Genomic DNA, 20,129 nt, shown 5'->3' on the forward strand with positions numbered 1-20,129 from the left:
TTTTTTGCTTTTATTACAGGACAGAAATAACCTAAAATACAGGATTTAAAAAAAAAAAAAAAAAAAAAAAATTAAGCAGGAGCGTTCCCGTGTATTTGATGTAAAAATACTTAGCTAGGGGCCATGTTGGTTTAAGGTCAATGTGGAACTGTATCATGGAACGTATCGACTGCTATAGACGGCCTCGTATCTTAGGGCATGTTCACATGATGGATTTCACACTATTATTACCGTGTAATCCTTGCACTATTGTATTTAGTTGGAATCCATGTTGTTGTTGCGGCTGCTGCGCCATTTTCATCTACAGCATTGAAACCTGGGTCATTCACTTATTGAGGCAGATTTTGTGGCGGCGGGCTGCCACGTGTGGATTTGCCCCTTGAATGCGCCATCTTTGGGTTTCTGCCGATTGTACTTTAGAGTTGTCAACATGACAGTAAGCTCATGTGAACGCGTCCTTATAGATGGTTGGGTGGGATTTATTGTTATTATTAGGGTGTAAGTCAATGAATGGTGATGTCGTAAAAGAGCAGCAAAGAGATGGCGACATATCACATAACCGCCTAAACGTGAGGGTACAGCGCGGTACCAAAGGTGGACTTCAGGTTTAGCTTTCAACGTAATGGCTGATAGCGTTCCTGGCGGTTTAGATATACGGCTTTGGCTATGTGGCGACATTTGGTATGAGCGTAAATGGTTTCCTACAGGACAAAATATGGGAAATGATGTTACCACGGTTACATTTTTGGAGTCTGCCTGTGGCGCCAGTGTCATGGCGGCCAAAAATATTCCAAAAACTGTTAACCTGTAAGGTTCCGTTCTGTGTGACGTCATAGTATCCGCCTGAAAATCAGCAGAGGAGAAGGTCCTGCATGGAGAACTTTTTCCTCCACCGATTTCCGTTGTAGTCAGTGGGGTCTGTCGTCGGGTGTTGCTGCTATTTTAGTAATCCGCCTCTCCATTGTTTTGGTCCTCCGACAAACCAGAACAACTAGGTTGGTGTGAACCTAGTGTGGGGATACAAACGTGACAAAAGGAGGGTTATTAGGGGTGAAGAGGAGCTTGTACCCCCAGACCTGCCCTCTGTCCAGTCTGATCATTGTCCGCCATGTCTTGTAGTGTTATGTTTTGGGCTGTTTTACTCTCTTGGGCTCCAGCTGGTAAAAATGTGATACTAATAAGGTGCGATCCTAAAACCAAGGTAGATATAGTCCTATAGAATGGCCATACTGAAAATCCAGAAATTTGGGCAGCACCTTATCCCTTTATGTCAGGTGGGTGTAAATGGAGTGAACTGTTTGCACTTTCAGCTCTGGTTTCTCAGGAGTTTGGGCCTAGAATAAGCCGCCTTGTAGGTTTTCACACGTACGTGACTCCGACCCCATAAAGCTGTCACATTCCATTTTCCTCTTTTGCTTGTTTTTGACCAGTCCGCACCTTTATAACCGGCCTGTGTGACTAACGTGTTATCGGTTGAGCCCTAGGTGACATGTATGGCGGCCTCTTGGTACGAATATGCACCTGCCTTAAAATTCACCCGCTGCTTCAGCATCAGAGGGTCCTGTGGTCTGTATACATCACGGTATTGACAATATACCATTATATAGGGTATGAGAGACCTGTAGGGAACTATGGCACTTTAGCGTCAACGCCATGGGAAATTATAATGGCATAAACGCCATATTTGTTTTGTTTGGAAAACTTGTATTTATTTGATAACAGATGGGAGGAGTGGAGGGAGGCTTCTCTCCCGCGGGACAACCATACATCGGGGTCCTCTGGGTTACCGCCTACCCAGTACAGGGAATTCACATCTCCATCATTGCTTCCAACCATGGAAACCAAATAAAAATGGTGGAGCAGTATTCAGCGCCTCCAAACCAACCTCCGTTACGGGGCTTATTAGGTTACCTGACACAGGTGTGAATAGAGGCTTTACATTTTATTAAATTCTACCCAGGATCTATTGACTCCATAAGAGTAGTGACCCCCAGACTGGCCAATATGACTCCCAACGTGCCTCCATATTGTTATGCCCCTGATCGGGTAGTTTTTTGTTGTTAATGTCTATGGTGGGACCATTCATGTAGATTGATCCCATCATTGATCGAATGGCTTCCTCATGACCCTCCAACATCGAACGTCTATGGCTGATGTTAGGCCGGATACGTAGCGGTAGGTCCCGTCAGCTCATCCACCCACAGTAGCAGAAATCGCTGTGACTAGTCTATGGCGGGTTTATATTTAGTACATATAAGTTATAAGTACCCTGGTATCGCTGTGAGGCCAAGGTTGTGTAATGGCGCCGTTGTCCACGGCAACCCGAATCGATTTTGTTTGCTGAGGAGATTAGAAAGTGAAAGTGGTTATCTGATTAGCTGCGTTCAGTTTTATCCAGATTTTTCGCCGCGTCATGTCTGTTTTTTGAGTAAATCGTATTTATGTTATGTACGAAAAATCTCCGCTTTATGCCTCGATTTACGGAGGCGAAAACACCATGCTAGTAAACGCGTTAATGGATTATTTACAAAGTCACATCATATTAGACTGTGTTCACACGTACAGTTTTTATCGCCGTATTAGATGTGACTTAATGGGTGAACTTAAATCCCCGTCACATGGCGAGTTCGATGACTGCGCAGGTTTCAGGAAACGCTGCATTTCATGTCAACCACACCAAACGCCGGCCCTTGTGGTTTTCTGCTTTTGTTGTGGTTGTTTTGTTTTGTTTTTTCTCTCTGTGACTTTAATTTGGGAAAACCATGGCGTAAGAGAACCGCGCGTCGAGTCACGAGATCTCACTTACACATAGAAGAAGTATTATGTTTAAAAAAAAAAAAAAAAACCTGTGGTAAAATGGCGTGGAAACATTTTTTATTTTTTTTTTCCCCTGAGTGAAACTTTTGAAGAAAAGTCTCCCGGCGGAGGCCATGTTTGTTTTCAGTCAGTATTACAAAGCTGCCCTTTGACGGAGCGTTCGGTCGGTCGTGAGTCGGACGATCCTGCTGAAACTGGCGCAGTCGACTGACGTCTAGCTAATGTATATGGCGGAGTATGTTTTTACATTTCCGGAATATTTTTATTTTTTATATCAGACTCGTCCTCTGTCGACACCGTGATGTACACACGGAGACCGCAACATCTGTATAGCATTAGGTGCGGCGTGATCTCTGTGCCATGTTATGGCTGGCCACTGACCAGGAACCAGTTAGTCAATGAGCCGAGCAGTTTGCCACCATACTAAACTTTTTGGAGTGTTTTCTACTGAATAAGGTTTTTTTTTTTGTTAAATAACCTTTAAAAAAATCGGGCAAAGTGGCGGCTGGCCCGGCGTAACTGGCATATTACGTCTGGTCTACCGTATATAGCTGTATACAGTAACTAGAAAGATAGGAAGTTGCTGCAGATTTTTAGGACTGCGGTTTTTACCCTTCCAGTGTATAGGGTAAAATTTACACGTAGCGTATGCGGATATTGCCACGTGATCGCCACCGATTTTACGGCAAATATTTCTGCTGCATGTGAATTTAGTCTTGTGTTTCTAGGTAATTCTAGGGCATTGATGAGACATATCGGGCTTGTTTAGTTTGGGCTTTATCCGTGCAGTATATTCCAGTGGCAAAGCCCGTGATAATCGCAATTAATCGGTTATACCTCGAATACGATTAATGCTGATTATTTATGTCTCGCCCCCTTTACATCACGACAAAGTGTTGGGCCAAACCCATGAACAAATTCACATCGGTTCTCCAGGTTGACGTTCGGATTTGGTTATTTCTCGATTAATTGCCAAGCTCTAAATAGTAATTTCTCCCGGAGTCAACCAAATCGGTGGGCAAATGGGCACGGTGGTTGTCTAGGTGTCCTTTCTTCCGTGCCCGCAGGATCCTCGTACAATGACATGAGTCGTCAGTCACCCAGTGCGGTTTAGCCTCCATCTTGGATGTGTGTGTACTGCCCCCTGCCTCTTCATTCGTTACGCGCCATACATACTTGTCCCTTGCCTGATAGAGCCGCCACTGTCATTGTTTCCGATAATGGACACCCTCAAAGAATCTGGTATCACAGTATAGATTGGGTAAATGGTTTTTTTGAGCAGGCCGCTCTAATACCCCAGTATCACCAAGTTAGGACAGTGTCTGCCCAGTATATTGGGGGCCGGGTGAGGGAGCCATGATGGTGTATAAGAATGTGGGTTCTCTTTTGTGGACTGTCCATTCTAAGGGTCTTCAGACAGTCCAGTCAAAAGAGCTGCTCCATCTTCTACCTCAAAATCGGCCTCCAAATTCTGGCCATAATCATCTTCTTTCCTGGTGTTCATTGGGAGGCAGCGCCAGACACAAACATGAGCACCCCACCAGATGTTACTGCGAATCGTGCAGCCTGAGACGACGACTAACAAGCCCCATTGGGGTAGATTTATTAAGACTGGCATTTCGTACACCAGTCTTAATAAAGGTCCTGACAGACATAAAGCACGACTTATTTATGGCTCTGGCCGCCTCGTAAATCAGTCCATGAGCCACACTGGTGATCTTTGACGCTTACGCATAGATTTACGGTATAAGTTGCACCTGGAAATTGATGTGAGATCTAATAAATGTCAGACCTTGACCTCTAACGTGAGCGAGGTGCAGAACGGGGCAAGAGGTGGCAATACATAGTCACCCCTCAAAACTATAAGGGCTATTATATTCCCCTTCCTCCATCATCTTGTCTGGAGCAATGGGCAGGTAAGCCTGTGGTGTAACACTGAAGCACAGGGTCGGAAAGTGGAGTGGAGGCGGAAGTTCCTTTTCATCTTCCGCCACGTGAGTGGTCCCTAAGGTGCACGTATATACAATATACGTAGCAACCCTCAGGTGATGCCATAAGGATCACATTCTACGGCTTAATTCATATGTATGTGGCCATCTTGTATCGGAGATTTGACCGGATTTTACGGCATATTTTGTCCACGCTTGATTTTTCTCCTGTACCACGTGGCAAAAACAGCAACCACTTGGACGTGGACAGAAACCATTTGTGATTCAGAGGTGTGTGACTTAGGCCTAAGGCTGTAAAGAACTCCTCTCGGTAGCTTCATGCACAACCTTTTGCAGCCTAAGTTATATGATCCGGAGATCCCCTTTAAGTGAAAAAATATTTTGGATCCCAAGCCACGGCCTTGGGTAGTAAAAGTAATAAACACCTAAATAGCCAAAAAGTCCATCAAATTCAAGTTACTGTCCCATAAGTTTGGCAGAATTGCCAGTCCTGTTCCTTCCACTGTGATGGTCCTGGGCACTGTGCCCACCTTTGTGCCCACCTTCCTCCACCTACCTGGGTGCCGAGCAGTGTTTTCTTTTTTCGGCCCGGATCTTCCATACAGCTTGTACATCTTTCCATCAGTCCTCAAGGGACCCGGTCATGTTGGAGATTGAAACTCATTAAGTTCATCACCCGGTTGCTCGGCACGTGTTACAGCGATGGAAACTCTACGGATTGTTCTGCCAGATAAAGGGAAGCCTGGAGCGGCCATGATAGACGCGTCAGTGTTACTCAAAGGGGAAGTTCACACGTTGGAATTTAACAATTTATGGCAGAATCCGCCTGACATCTGCATCCTCTTCATTCCGTTGGGAGGCAGTTGCTGATTTTTTTTATTTTTTTTCAGCGAGTAGAAAACTTAATCTTTTTTGTGGATTTCGCCTGAGAACTCCCCTTGAAATAAATGGGGGTCGGTGAATACACCTATTTTGGAATTTTGCTCTTCCCAATAAAGGCAAATTTAGTGCCCCTCTTCTCCAAATTTGGCATCAACATCCGTTTCAAAAGCGTCAAAATCCCCCTAATGCTCATAGCTGTCCATATACTGTGAGTTTGGTCTCCAGGTCCTCCGGCCAGTAACCGGTCAGGGCACCTTGGAGCGTTGGTGGTCACTAAATGGGGGTGACCTCTTGGGTGTAATATTTGGGTGACCACCTCTGTGCTTAGTAGATTGGGCCGGAGCAGCTTATGGTCTATGGCTAGTAGATGCCGTGTGTACAGGGAGTCCTGTATGCCAGTTGTCCCGGGCCGGTTGCGCAGCCTGCTACTCTACTTTTCCTGCTGAGGAATAACATGCCGTGGATGTTCAGCACAAGAATTTCCTGTCTGATGGTCGTCCGTCCCTGCCAGGAAAATAGGACGACGGCTTTTACCTCATACTAAATGCAAGGGTGCACAAAACCTCCGCGGTCTCCTGAACCTTGGGAGACAAAATAGAAAACCCTCTGACACAAGGAACAGAAATGTAACGCACGAAGTCTGGGCCAGGAAGTGTCTGCCGCAGCAATTCTGGATTATTTTGTCTATTTTATTTCTTTGACCTTATTTTGGAGGGGCGCTCGCACTACTCAGCAATGATATTTGTGAATGAATATTTTAGGATTATAATATACGGTATATATTTATTATTGTAAATAATTGTATTACTTATTTGTGCTAATACGTCTCCGGTGTAAGAAGAAGGAAAAAACAACAACTTTGCGACAAGTCTCCATGACAGGCTGAGGTCATGTGATGAGTCTTCATTTATCAAGAACTTATTCTAAAGTTTAGTAGTTTTACATGTTGGGGCTCTAGACAGGGTTGGGGCTCCAGTTTGCAACTTGCGATTTTAAGGGTAAGGCCAGGCGACCATTTCATGTGTACGGGGATGTCCAGAAGTAGGATATGGCATGTTGAATTTCAGATAGGCCATTGCCCTAGGTTACTGACTGCGGCCTACTCCCCTCTCCCCATTCAGAACACTTGCATTTATGGCTGGGCCGAGCATGCATGTGTACTGGGGAATCAGGAGAAGTAATTGTTGGCCTTAATGCTACACAGCCTGGCCAAGGGCGTGTTCACACTAGTGTTATTTAGTTCGTTCTGGTCCAATGGTCCCGTTCCATGGCAGACAGCGGGATCCCGAGGATCTCCACTGTCTATAATGGACTCTGCCACCAGGTATCCATTGTTTTCTCCCTGATGTTACAGGACATGATCGTCTGCCATATTAGAGGGGACTCTAAAATCTCTAATGTAACTGTGAATACCGCCTAAGAGTAAAACTGTAGAGAATTTTTTTTTTATTTGGAGTCTCTGTTGCGGTATTTTGAAAATCCACATTTTTATCCAGCATTTTCAGTCCAAAAACACGGACACAGGTCCCATGACGTCATCCGTGGGGTTCGCCGGACACAGTTGGTGTCGGCTATTTTATCGGTCTGTGTATCATCTTAGTCCCCTGATAGTCCAGAACAACCGACATGGCGGCGCAGATGTGAACATAGCGAACACTATAATAGCAAACCTGTTATCTGTTTCCAATGATGAGCAGCAGAATTTTGAGTTCAGCTCTGAAGTATAACACACAGTCATTTGAGATCCATATGATGTGTTTTTGTGCCAATGGTATCTCTGTAAACAGCAAAATGATGTACAAAGGTGAACGTAGACGTGAAGTATAGCGCTCGCAACGTCTGCCGCCATGACGCAAGCCCTGCTATTGGAGCACAGCACAGTGTACACCGCAGGACAGCCTGTTGTGTACTTGTCCGTAGTAGTGATGTACAGAGCATGAAATCTGCGCTGAGCTCATCACCATGTAACCAGGAAGTGTACGGCCGCGTCCGCCTGTCAGGAAGCCGCATTCTTGTTTAGTCCTGATGAAGATTGACTTCCTGTAATGTAATAGCTCAAGGCGGCCGCACTTTGTGAGTAGGGTTATTGCTCGGGATGCCAGGACACATTTGTTGTCGTTTTATCCCTAGTAATTGAGGATAATGTTGGAGGCGCTTGTGTGCCTCGTACCTCCTAGTGCCTCGCAGACTAGTCGATGACTTTTATTGGGAGATGTCGTGCCTATGTTGTAGGGTCTGTACCGGGAAGCCTGCAGTATAACATGGCGTCCATACCCCCTATTGTTTCTATTTTGGTCCTGCAGGGCTGACAGCTGCTGTGGCCGCGGCTGGCTGCTTTACCTAATAGCGAGGGGAGTCCCTATTAAAGGTGAACATGGCCTTAAAGAGGATGACGCTCTACGGTACGTTCACATACGGCAGATTTGGTCCAAAAAAAACCAATGCAGCGGTTTGTAATGCTTGTAGGAATCTGTTCACATCCTGCAAAAATAACTCCTTGGGTTGTGAGTTATAGAAATTTCTGCCAAAAATGGAGGTTCCCTGAGAGTGCGTACAATACGGTATATTCTGGGAGTAGAACCTGCACATATACGTGACTATTAGCTGAATGCCCAGGCATTGGCCACCGGTCCTCAGTGAATTTCTTGGCAGTAATGGCCGCCGTCAGTCTTGGCAGATGTCAGGTGTATCTCATTTAGAACATCTCTATAATTGGCGCGGGTGACACCGATGAGTGTCCCCGGATGCCGCTCTCTCCAGGTCTGGTGAGGCTCTTACTTTCTAGCATGTTGGCGCTGTTCACATGTGCAGGGATTAGATTCGGCAGACGGCCATGGCCTTTACAGAATTGCTTATGTTTTCTGTTCTTGGGGCTGTATTGGCCAGGGATTCAGTGCGACATCAGTTTGTGGACCATGTGATGTTACCCTAGGGTGATTCTGTTTGGTGGTCTCCAATAATTGCTGTATACCATGTATGCAGGATTTCCAGTGACTGCAGTGCTATATCTTGTGCACATACTATGCTTCTGGTCACTGCAGTGTACTCTATGTATGGAGTATACTCTGTGCAGCCTGTGTTGTGCTTTCACTCTCTGTTATGTACACAGTTACTGCGGTGTACTCTGTGCAGTACTCCAAGACTCTTTAATGTACTCTCTGCTATGTATGTAGATATTGCGGTGTACTCTGTACTACGCTTCAGGCCAGTGTATTGTACTCTGTGCTATGCCTGTGCTTGGTGTGCTGTAGTCTGTGCTTTGTACACAGTGCGGTATACTCTGTGCTATACTCCCAGTCACTGTGATGTTCTCTGATATGGATTCAGTAATTGCAGTGTATTCTGTGCTGCTCATGCTATACTTCCAATCACTGCAGTGTACTCTGTACTATGCTCCAGGCCACTGTATTGTGCTGTGTATGAAGTTAGTGCAGTGTACTCTGCTTTGTATCCACTAAGTGCAGTGTACTCTGTGCTATCTATGCGTTCAGTGCGGTGTACACTGTGCTATGTATTCATTTAGTGCGGTGTACTCTGCTATGTATTCGTTTAGTGCGGTGTACTCTGTGCTATGTATTCGTTTAGTGCGGTGTACTCTGTGCTATGTATGTGTTTAGTGCGGTGTACTCTGTGCTATGTATGTGATCAGTGCGGTGTACTCTGTGCTATGTATGCGTTCAGTGCGGTGTACTCTGTGCTATGTATGTGATCAGTGCGGTGTACTCTGTGCTATGTATGCGTTCAGTGCGGTGTACTCTGTGCTATGTATGTGTTTAGTGCGGTGTACTCTGTGCTATGTATGCGTTCAGTGCGGTGTACTCTGTGCTATGTATGTGTTTAGTGCGGTGTACTCTGTGCTATGTGTGTGTTTAGTGCGGTGTACTCTGTGCTATGTATGTGATCAGTGCGGTGTACTCTGTGCTATGTATGCGTTTAGTGCGGTGTACTCTGTGCTGTGTATGTGATCAGTGCGGTGTACTCTGCTATGTATGCGTTTAGTGCGTTGTACTCTGTGCTATGTATGCGTTTAGTGCGGTGTACTCTGTGCTGTGTATGTGATCAGTGTGGTGTACTCTGTGCGGTGTACTCTGTGCGGTGTACTCTGTGCGGTGTACTCTGTGCGGTGTACTCTGTGCGGTGTATGCGATCAGTGCGGTGTACTCTGTGCTGTGTATGTGATCAGTGCGGTGTACTCTGTGCTGTGTATGTGATCAGTGCGGTGTACTCTGTGCTGTGTATGCGATCAGTGCGGTGTACTCTGTGCTGTGTATGCGATCAGTGCGGTGTACTCTGTGCTATGTATGTGATCAGTGCGGTGTACTCTGTGCTGTGTATGCGGTCAGTGCGGTGTACTCTGTGCTGTGTATGCGGTCAGTGCGGTGTACTCTTTGCTATGTTTTCAGTATACTCTGTGCTGTGTATGTGATCAGTGCGGTGTACTCTGCTATGTTTGCGGTGTACTCTGTGCTGTGTATGTGATGAGTGCGGTGTACTCTGTGCTATGTATGCGGTCAGTGCGGTGTACTCTGTGCTATGTATGCGGTCAGTGCGGTGTATTCTTTGCTATGTTTTCAGTGTACTCTGTGCTGTGTATGCGATCAGTGCGGTGTACTCTGCTGCATGATTTCTATAATGGTCGTTGATCTTACGAGATTTCCTCGCTCAGTTTTGTATACAGAGGAAGCATCTGGTTACTACGTTGTTTTCTTGCTGTGTGCGCGGTTTTCAGTGACAGCTGGAGTCCGTGTATTGCGTATATTTCCTGAGACGCCGGCCATCTCTGCCGCACGGAGTCTTCTCCTATAGCTGCGGTATACTTGGTGCTGGTGTGAGACGTTCTGAGTGTGGCAGTGCCAGATTAACTCTTTATGCGCCTCCCCTTTCTCACTATGGCTTACAATGTCTTAAAGGGCTTCTTCTCTGAGGTTTTCTATATTGAGTAGGGTCATGGTTACACTGTGAGACCTTCTCCAGACGTCGGCGTATCCATCGAGGGCTTCCTATAGGCGTCACTGCCAGTCATCAGGAATCCTATAATGTCTGCTTGTGAGGATTTACTTCAGGAGATAACGCTCAGACTTCTGCTCCGCCATTGACTGTGTAGGCCTCATGATGTGGTGCCAGCCGCGACGCTGCATCTCTTATTGAGGCCCATGTTGATCAAAATGGCTGCAAGGATCTGGTGGGCGTCCCTACTGTCCGTCAGTGGCGGATTCATACATGAACACCCAAGTGCCGGGCCCTGCTGCCACCACCGGACCACCAGTGAACTATGAAAACCGAATCATCTGTTTCCTCCGTCATCTTATCTTCTGAGGATCCAGAAGCCTCTTCTCCATGTACATGGATGTAGCAGAGCTGAGTTTGTCGCCTGGCGCAGCTCCCTCCTATCTTACCTGCTGTTAGGTTACTTGGGGAAGGGGCCGACGTGGGTGACCGCTTTGGTCATTCCCTGGGTGTCAAGATGGCGCCAGCTGGTCGGAGATTGGGGAGATGAGCGACAATTGTCGGAGATTGGGGAGAGGAGCGCTGCTTCCTTTGTCCTTTTTAACCCTTTCTGAGCCTTTTTTCTTCTCCCTATTCCCCTTCCAGTTTTGTAGGACATTTTGTGGCACTTTCTGACACAGCAGTTTTCGGTTCCCCGTCAATGATCGGAATCTCTTGAGAAGCTAAAACCCTTCTTCTCACGGCTGAGGGTTTGGTACAGTTGCATCTCGTCTTGACCAGGTTTTCTAGCCCCCTTTATATTGATGTAGCGGCCTGCTGGGGTGCGTGAGGTGATGGCGGTAGGCCAGGCCGCTATCTTGGGTTTATGGCATTGTAATCCTAGACGCTGGCAGTGAGAGAGCAAATTATGTCAGAGGTCAAAGGGCAGCGGCAGTCGGTCCTGGAAACCCTCCCTGGCAGATAAAGGCCGGTCTCGGCTGCCATTCCTACTGTGTCAGGCCACAGATATCTGTTGTTTTATGGTGGTGGGGGGGACGTTTTCTTTGCACCTCTCGCTCCGTGTTTAGACTGAGGACAGAATATTCCTTTATCCAAGGGTAAGTTCACACAGAGTGTTTTTGCAGACTGTTTTTTGAGGTGGAATCTGTTACAGACTCTAAATACAGGGGAGAGTTTGGGGACAGATCCCGCCTCAACATCCACCTGCAAATATCCTCAGTGTGAACAGAACTTAAACCGCAAACGCCTAAATCCGTGTAAACTTCTATCGAGGAATTTGGTTGTAGACGTAACTGTGAACTCGCCGTAAATGAAGGATTTTCCACTCAGCTTTCCCTGAGTCCTGAATGGGAAACGTACTCCGTTAAGAATCGGTATTACCTCTTCAGGATATATCACGCTAGATGGGTGGGGTCCGAACACTGCGAAAATAGCGGTCTTGTTTGACGCGGTGGTGAAGTGGGTGCACTACCATTGAAGTCTATGAGACTGCCAAGGATGACGCTTTACTGTACTCAGGCTCATGGATGGTGACTAGAGACGGAGTGCGCAGACATGTCCGCCAATGTGTTCCAGCTTGGACCCCTTCTCTTGTGTTTTTGGGGAGACCGAACCGTTCTACCAGTTGTCTTCTTTCTACCTATAAAGCGTCACCATGTAATGTCCGCCATATTGTTGGTCTTTCTGGTCTCCCAAAAATGGACAAAAATATTTGCAAATTTTAATTAAAATTGTAATTTACCTCAGCCACGTCATTTGGTTCCCGCGGAGCCCCAGCTTCACCTTGTGGTATATCTCTTATGGATGGGCCACTAAATCAGTCAAGTCGGCATCAATGTCTGCCTGGCCTTCAGGTTCAACCTCCTTGATAAGCCAGTTGAGGTTCCATTTATAATCGTTCCAATGGATTTGGTGACAGAAATCGCACAATTTGGAGATATCTGGGTTGGTCCTAAAAGGGAATGATGACAATTTCCCAGATCGATAACCCCCTCTACACAAATATTGTATGTTCCCTTTATTTTTGCTACGTTTCGAGAACCTCTTGTGATGGGGCTTCCACCATAACCGCCTGCGCTGCCAACGGGGTTAGGAAACAATCGAACGATTGCAGGACAGGCAGCAGCGAAATTTGCTTGGGGTGCTCAGAGAACAGATCTGCTGTGTGGCGTTGCGTTCCCAGGGCTCCCACTGTACAAGTTAGTGCTGCGGCGGCGGCGGCCTCACAAGCTACGTACCAGGCCAGACAGAATTCCTGTCCTGAACATCACACCCCCTCCCAGCCGTTAACTATTGCAGCGCAGCCTTCAGCACTTTGCTGTCGCGGAGTTAACCGCTTCCATGCTGTATTGTAACTCCAACACTGTATAGCTTTGTGCAACTACTACTCTCAGCATGCCTGGAGAGGCTAAGGCCCGGCTGGTTTTTATTTTCACGCCACCTGGGAAGTCGAGCATTGCCTGTTGCTCCACCAGGGACATGTCACGTGCACATTAGTGAGTCACAGGCTGTCCTCTGTGGACCTGATGTGTAATCTGCACAAGTACAGAAGATAATACGGTTTCCATATCATAAATAAATATTCCGGCAGCTTCCAGGGCGTCTCTGTGGAATGGTTCCTTCCCTCCAGGATTGTAAGCGGACCTGCATATTGATACCACAGCCCTGCAGATGTCCGCTATTAGATAAACATGGCTGCTCTTTTCCAGAAATAGCGCCACATCTATCCATGGGTTGTGGCTGGTATTGCAGCTTGGCGAATGGAAGTGGGTTGTAATACCGGACACCACCCATGGATAGAGGTGGCGCTGTTTCTGGAAAATGGCAGTCATATTTATCTAATCCTGGATAACTCCTTTAAACCATCCTATTCCTTGTTCCCAGTATACTGTAGTACAGAAAAATCCTGAGCTTGGATTACAACGGGCGAGGAGGGGGAATTTTGTTTTTGATTTTTGTGGCCCGTGTTTCCTAGTATGTTTTGTCGCCAAAGTGACAAGATGTTGCACTTGTACTGGTGACAGATCTGATGGCTCTTCGTTGACTGAAATGCTTGATACCTTGCAGCTGCATCTCCCGTCTTTGGTCTGACATTTTTTATTTTTTTTAAATTAACCCAAAAAACAGAAGTGTAAATAAAACCTTGCAGAGAACCTTTCGCCACCACCTCATTTGCTGCCTTGAGAAATTCTTGCCGTCGAAATGTTTGGCCGTAAATAGGAATGGGTATTGGGTTGTCATCCAGCTTTCCTAGAACCCTGAGCGGCAGCTCTACACATCGTAAGATTTTCCTTCGTCTATTGATCTGGATTTCTCCTCTGTAGCTTTTCGTCAGTCTGGTTTTATTAGGTCAGGTTGTGATAGATGCGGCGGGGATCGCTGTCAGGGCCGAGAAAATGGAGGAGATTATCACCAAGGGTTCCCCCCCCCCCCCCCTTAAAGCAGATTATAAAATTTGCGTCTCTTATATAACTCTTCCATTTATTCTCTCACCCCGAAACTAAAGTTATTGAGCACCACTAAAGCTCGGATATTTTTGGCTGTCTGCAACGCTTGGGGTTAGTTCACGCATAGTTTTTTGGTTCGGATTTTGATGCGGGAAGCCGCGTCAGAATCCAGACCAAAATGCACCTGCTGCGGCTAGCCGTGACTGCCGCGGCTTTCCAAACCGGATTAGGCCCAAGTGAATGGGCTTAGTCCGGAGGGATTGTCTTGACGTGGACGCCGCATCAAGTTAGGAGGGGTCGCTTTTTTTTTTTTTCCACAGGAGGTGTTTTTTTTTTACTCTGATCCTGACGAAGATTCCACGTCAAAATCCGGACCAAAAAACTACGAGTGAACTAGCCCTTAGGGTCAATGTAAGCTGAGTTTTTTTGGCGAGGATTTTGCAGAGGAAAAATTCCGCTTCAGGAATTAGGAAATTTTTTTTTTCTCCAGCACAGTGTATGGACCTTGAAAAAAAACGCTAGCAGTTTTTGTAAAAACTGCGTCAAAAACTGCTAGCGGTTTTTCCGCCTTCCATTGACTCCTGTTGGGTTTTTTTCAGGCGGAATTTGCCTGAAGAAAAGTCATGTCGCTTTTTTTTCCACCATGTTGAGGCTTTTTTGGAGGCGGATTCTGGAATCCTCGCCAAAAATCTGTGTGTGCATTGTCCCTTACTGCGGCACGGCACTAATGGTTTCCTCTAAGATTCTGTTCACGTTGGCGTTTGGCTTCTGTTCTTTGGTATTAGGTTTTTGTGGCATCTCTTATGGATATACACTGCTAAGGGGAGCTCTAACCTCCGTGCGTTACATAGACATCTACCCCGACCCCTTTTGACTCCTCCCACATAGTTGTCGACCGTTGCGGTCCCTTTTTAAAAATTAAGGAATGTGAATACGGCTTTATAAAGTCCCTTTTTTCTACCCCAGTATACCTATAATAACAATGAACACAACTTTACAGTCGGTCTGTTTTGTGACTTCAGCTCCTAAACAAACGTCTATGTCTCCATGGTTACAGACTACAAATAAGCCCTGTGTGTAGTCTGATCCCGTCGTCTTCTGTTGCTCCTTTCCGTCCATCTGTTGCTCCTTTCCGTCCATCTGTTGCTCCTTTCCGTCCATCTGTTGCTCCTTTCCGTCCATCTTTTGCTCCTTTCCGTCCATTTGCCGCTCCTTTGCCTTCAGGTTTTCAAGAAGAGGAAGCGGAGTGACCTCTGCCAGATCAGACTACAAATTGGCTATGTTTGTAGTCTGTGACCATGGAAGCGCATAGGTCTGCTCAGGCGCTGTATACCCGATTGGGACTGAATTGTTGTAGGTACATTGGTGCAATTCTGAATTTTGCAAATCTTTTGATAATGTTGCCCGGTATATACATGAATAATATGAACGAGGCCTTAGAGGTAGCGTTGTATGTGAACCTTGGCACTCTGGGGGCAGCCATTTTGTGGGCTGCACCAATACACACGTGAAGACAAGATGTCCAGTCAGTGATAACCGGAGGATCTGTCAGCCATGCCATGACTTGTAAGGGGCCGATTTATGGCGGTGACTTGTTGGCAGTGTCTCCCCTACATGACGTCTGTGACAGGAATGAATCTTCTCGGTTCCAGTCTGTAGTGCGTGGGCGAGAGTTCTGGCTGGGCTGGATAGAGATAAGCGCCCCATTCATTTCTGCTGGCTCCTCATTAGCACCCGGCCTCCTCCTCCTCCTCCCAGTCCTTACCAGTCCTGTCATCTCCTCATACTGGTACAGACTGGGAACCCTCTGCTCGGCTCTCTGCATGAGTCCATGATACCCCCCGGTCTGTGGCTCCATATTCCGTCCAAGGAAGTGTTCTCTCTCCCAAAACTTATGCCCCCCCTTCCTAACCCTGCCTTGATAGTTTGCAGCTTGCATGGCTGCCGTGTGAGGGGAAGGAATCCGTGTCTGGGCTCTTCAAAGAGGAGGAGGGGGGGAATGTGTTTTCTGTTTGTTTCTGAGAGTTGGCTCTGACTGTGTAACTCTCTCATTGCCGTGGGGCTGCGTACTGCGGACGAGGCTGTCAGTCTCTGACCACCGCCAGGGATCCTGGATTGTGCAATGTACAGAGGTTGTGTAATTGAGGTGGTGCGAGGACTCCGCTGCGCAGCCTGTAGGTGTCTGCCCTAACCTGGGTGACATCCGAGATTTCTTTTTCCGGTTTTCAGTTTAGAGTTTGTCATTTGATGCAACTTGTTCCTCAACTTGTTGTCTGTGGACTCGCGTCAGACCGTAGTAAAGCGGATACAATATCGTAACTCTGCAAGGCTCGGTTTACATGGGGCTGCCACAAAAATACCGTATATCATATAATATTAAAAGCATGTATTTATGGGCGAAAAATAAACCGTGTAAACTGAGCCTTAGGGTCAATGCACAGAGTTTTTGTGTGCTGATTTTGAGGCTGAATCCGCATGGAAAAAACGCCTCCCCATAGAGTACTGTGGGTTCCGCTCCCACTTTTTTTTCCACAAGCGGAACAAAAAAAGCTTCCTTCAGGCAAATTCTGCCTGCAAAAACCAACGCAGTCAATGGGATGTGGATATTCCGCGTTGCAGAATTTGAGCGTGGATTTCGTAGCAGAATTGGCAAAATCTGCATGGAAAAACAGCAAGGTGTCAAAAACCGCCAGGTCTTTTTTTTCCGCGCTGAAAAATTCCACGGCAAAATCGGCGCTTTTGCGTTTTGTTTTTTTTTGTTTGTTTTTTTTGAGCCAAAGTCCAGAATGGCTGCAAAGGTAATGGGAAATATCTAGAAAGTTCTTAGTCCTTCTGCTTAATCCACTCCAGGATTTGGCTCAAAAAAACTGCAGCAAAAATAGGCTGCGTTTCCGCAACGTGGGGCCATAGCCTAAAAGAGGTTTTCCAGGCTACATAATTGATGACCTATCATTACAGAGGATCAGGGGCTCCAGACCTGTTCAGGTGAGCGCTGCGGCCTCTTCAGTACTTGGCAAGCACGGCGCCATATAGTGGCTGTGCTTGGGATTGCAGCTCTGCCCAGTCACTTGAATGGGACTGAGCAGTGGCCATGTGACCGATGAATGTGACATCACATGACTTAAGATGCAGAAGCGGCGCTCAGGGGTGGATGAGCCATAACGGTCTGGGGTAGGGCTGGGTGATCGAAAAATAACAGAATGTCAACCCGGATAACCAACGTGGTTTTTTTCTCCTCTAATATTTCAGTTCGGGTTATTTCGATATTTGTGAGGCTTGACCTGCAGTTTAGTCCGGACTGAACAAGTCTGATCTGCTGTTATGTTGTGGGGTGTCTACAAGTAATGATCGGGGGTCCAGGGGAGGTGACAAATATAAAAATCTGTGTTACTCACCTCTCTGGGGCTCCGGTGCAGCTCCCTGTTCTCTTCTGGTCTTCTGCCTGACGTCGGGGGGTCTGTGATTGGTTACATGATGCATGGATGACAGTACTGTGACCTATGATTGGCTCAGACATCAGTGATCCTGGGGGAGGTGAGTAATTCTGTATTTTATGTTTGGTCCGCGCTCGGCCTCTCCTGCAGTGTCGCCCTCCTGTCCTGATCGCCGCTCTCCATGCACTGACTCTGCTCAGCCTGACTTATTTATACTCGGCAGCCAATCGGAGGAGGCAGAATCACAGGGGGCGGGGGCAGAGCAGCAGACTGAGCCAATGATGAGTCAGGGGGGGTGTCAGACTACATCATCTAAACGGTAGTCACCGATCAAAGCTCCCTAATAAATCTGAGCTAAAATAGAAGGCAAAGGGACAAGATCTGAGGAAAATCAATAGCACGTGTCGGCCCCTGTAGGTATTGGACCCGGATATTATGTTTGAGCCACTGACTGGACGTTCCCTTTAAATCTGACAGGGGTTGCATGTGCATGGACTTTGTACATTGGCTCCAGGTACTCCAATTTATTGACTGAATTGACCCTGTTGTGTATCTAAGTAGGGAGATTAACCCCTGAGAGGGCTGAGGTGAGCTATGAATGGGGGCTAATAAAATTAATGCATTTCGGGTGTTCAGAGACTTACCCTGTACCGTATACCCAGTTTGCCACCCCATGCAGTATATAGAGGTATACACAGCCTTGATCTGGCTGAATGCTTCCAGTGTGCAGCGCTCTGTGTGCACTGTGTATAATGCAGAGCATTGTCCCGGCTGACAGGCAGCGGGCTGACTCCTGCAGGTCTCCCCTTTGTTCGCCATGCTGGAGTACAGCTGTAGTGCACATTGCAAAGCACAAAACTCTCTCTTCCGGGCTTGTAACCGAAACCTCCTTGGCCATCGTCCAGTCATGGCTGCCGGCCAAATCTTCCATCATCCAGTACAAAGTCACCTCTCACCTTGCAGCTCCCGGCCATTAATTGGCCTGAGCCTTCTGATGTCACCGCCGGCTGTCTGCACAATGGTTGGCCAGAAGTGAAAATCAATCTGTAATAACATGGGCCCTGCGCGGTGACGGCCGGCAGCGCTGGCGCTCCAGGACAGGGGTATTATCGGCGGGCTGCCATTCACTGGTGGATGGTGATGGGTGATCGTTCACACAAGGATTATCTGTTCTGCGATTTCCTGCAAAAATATTTGGCTGGGAAGGAAGGAGGAAAAATGTTGCTGCGATTTCTCCCAATTTTGGGGGGGGGGGGGGGGGGGTGTCCTATATCATTGCCGCCGCATACAATACTCGTAACAAGGGAAACTCATAGGACTGCACAGGAGTTGTAAGTGCAAAACCTTAGATTTGTAATGAGAGGGGTTATCACAGCAGACCCCCCCCCCCCCCCCCATGTGCCAGACCAGACTGCCCCTCTGGGCATCTATTCCAGGTCACTCCATGGCCGTCACGTAATACTACATTTCCCCTGTAGTGGCCACTGCAAGTGAATTGCTTTGCACCTGCCTCAGGCAAGCAATTTGGTCTCTTAAAGAGAACCTTTTACCACCTCCTCTTTTTTTCACCTTTTAATAGCTGCCCCTCCACTCGCTCTGGCACAATTTGAATTTCACCTCTAGCTCCTACCGTCCCTAAGCAGTAAGTGCAATGGTTTCTGTGTCTGATGTGCTAACTAGACTCCCTACTGTCAAGTGGGTGGTGTCAGGCTGGTGCAAGGGGGCAGGCTCAGAGCTGCAATCATAGATGGCTCAGAATCCCACCTCCTTGTTTGCTCCTGCCTGACACCACCCATTGACATTAGGCAGTTCAGTTGGCATATCTGGCAACAAAACTCACAGCACTGATTGCTCCAGAATGGTGGGGGCTAGAGAGAAAAATCCCACTGCACTGGAATCAACGTAGCGGTGGCTATTACAGGATACAAGGTCATCTTTAACATAAGACTATTTGACTAAAGTTGCTTTTTTAGTTTTAAATGATCTAGGATCTATTGGGTTCTGAACTTAAGAAGTTGTCTCTTAGTTCTGTAAATCGATAAGTGTCAATGACAAGTTTGGGGTTTTTTTTCAGAAAAATTGAAAAATATGCAAGCTGGTATGTTTTCAAAAACAGCGCCACCTCTGTCTAAAGGTTGTGTGCGGTACTGCACTTCAATGTTTCCGGTGGACGGGAATGGCGCTGTTTTTGGCGGGGATGTTTTTCTAATCCTGGAAAACCCCTTTAAATGTCGGGAAGTGGAAAGATTGTCCTCACCAGACATACACATGAGGAAAGGGAGCCGATCCTCATCTCTTGGACGTCTCTCCTGATTTAAATAGACACTGTGCAATACTTAATATGTCCTGTGGTGGCGCTGCAAGTAAACTGAACACTTGCTGCCACTCTTCCCCTCAGCTGGGGTCACATTGGGATACATTTATAGGGCAGGGGAGCCCCTGCACACCAGTCCTATATTTGCCTACCTAGAGATATTTCTTGCGTTTCTTACGTTTTTGTGTTCTGTTTTTTTTCTTGCAGTTGACATGGACGATGAAGATGGCCGATGTTTGCTAGATGTAATTTGGTGAGTAGTCCCGGACAGACCTGACTGATATTTATGGGGTCGTCTTATTTCCAGGATATTTTCAGTTTTACATTTTTGCGTGCAATA

At 47.0% G+C, this 20,129-nt stretch overlaps 1 protein-coding gene across 2 annotated transcripts in view; it reads left to right on the top strand.

Annotated features, from left to right (window-relative positions):
* Positions 1–20,129, top strand: part of BICRA (BRD4 interacting chromatin remodeling complex associated protein) — a 41,567-nt gene that overhangs the window by 2,503 nt on the left and 18,935 nt on the right. For both annotated transcript variants that reach the window (XM_075258968.1, XM_075258969.1), the window contains exon 2: positions 19,997–20,042. In XM_075258968.1, coding sequence (XP_075115069.1) covers positions 20,002–20,042 — 41 coding nt within the window. In that variant the 5' untranslated portion in view covers positions 19,997–20,001. The remainder of the gene's footprint in view (positions 1–19,996; positions 20,043–20,129) is intronic.

The sequence above is a fragment of the Leptodactylus fuscus genome, chromosome 11 (assembly GCF_031893055.1).
Source record: "Leptodactylus fuscus isolate aLepFus1 chromosome 11, aLepFus1.hap2, whole genome shotgun sequence".
Lineage (NCBI taxonomy): Eukaryota > Metazoa > Chordata > Amphibia > Anura > Leptodactylidae > Leptodactylus > Leptodactylus fuscus.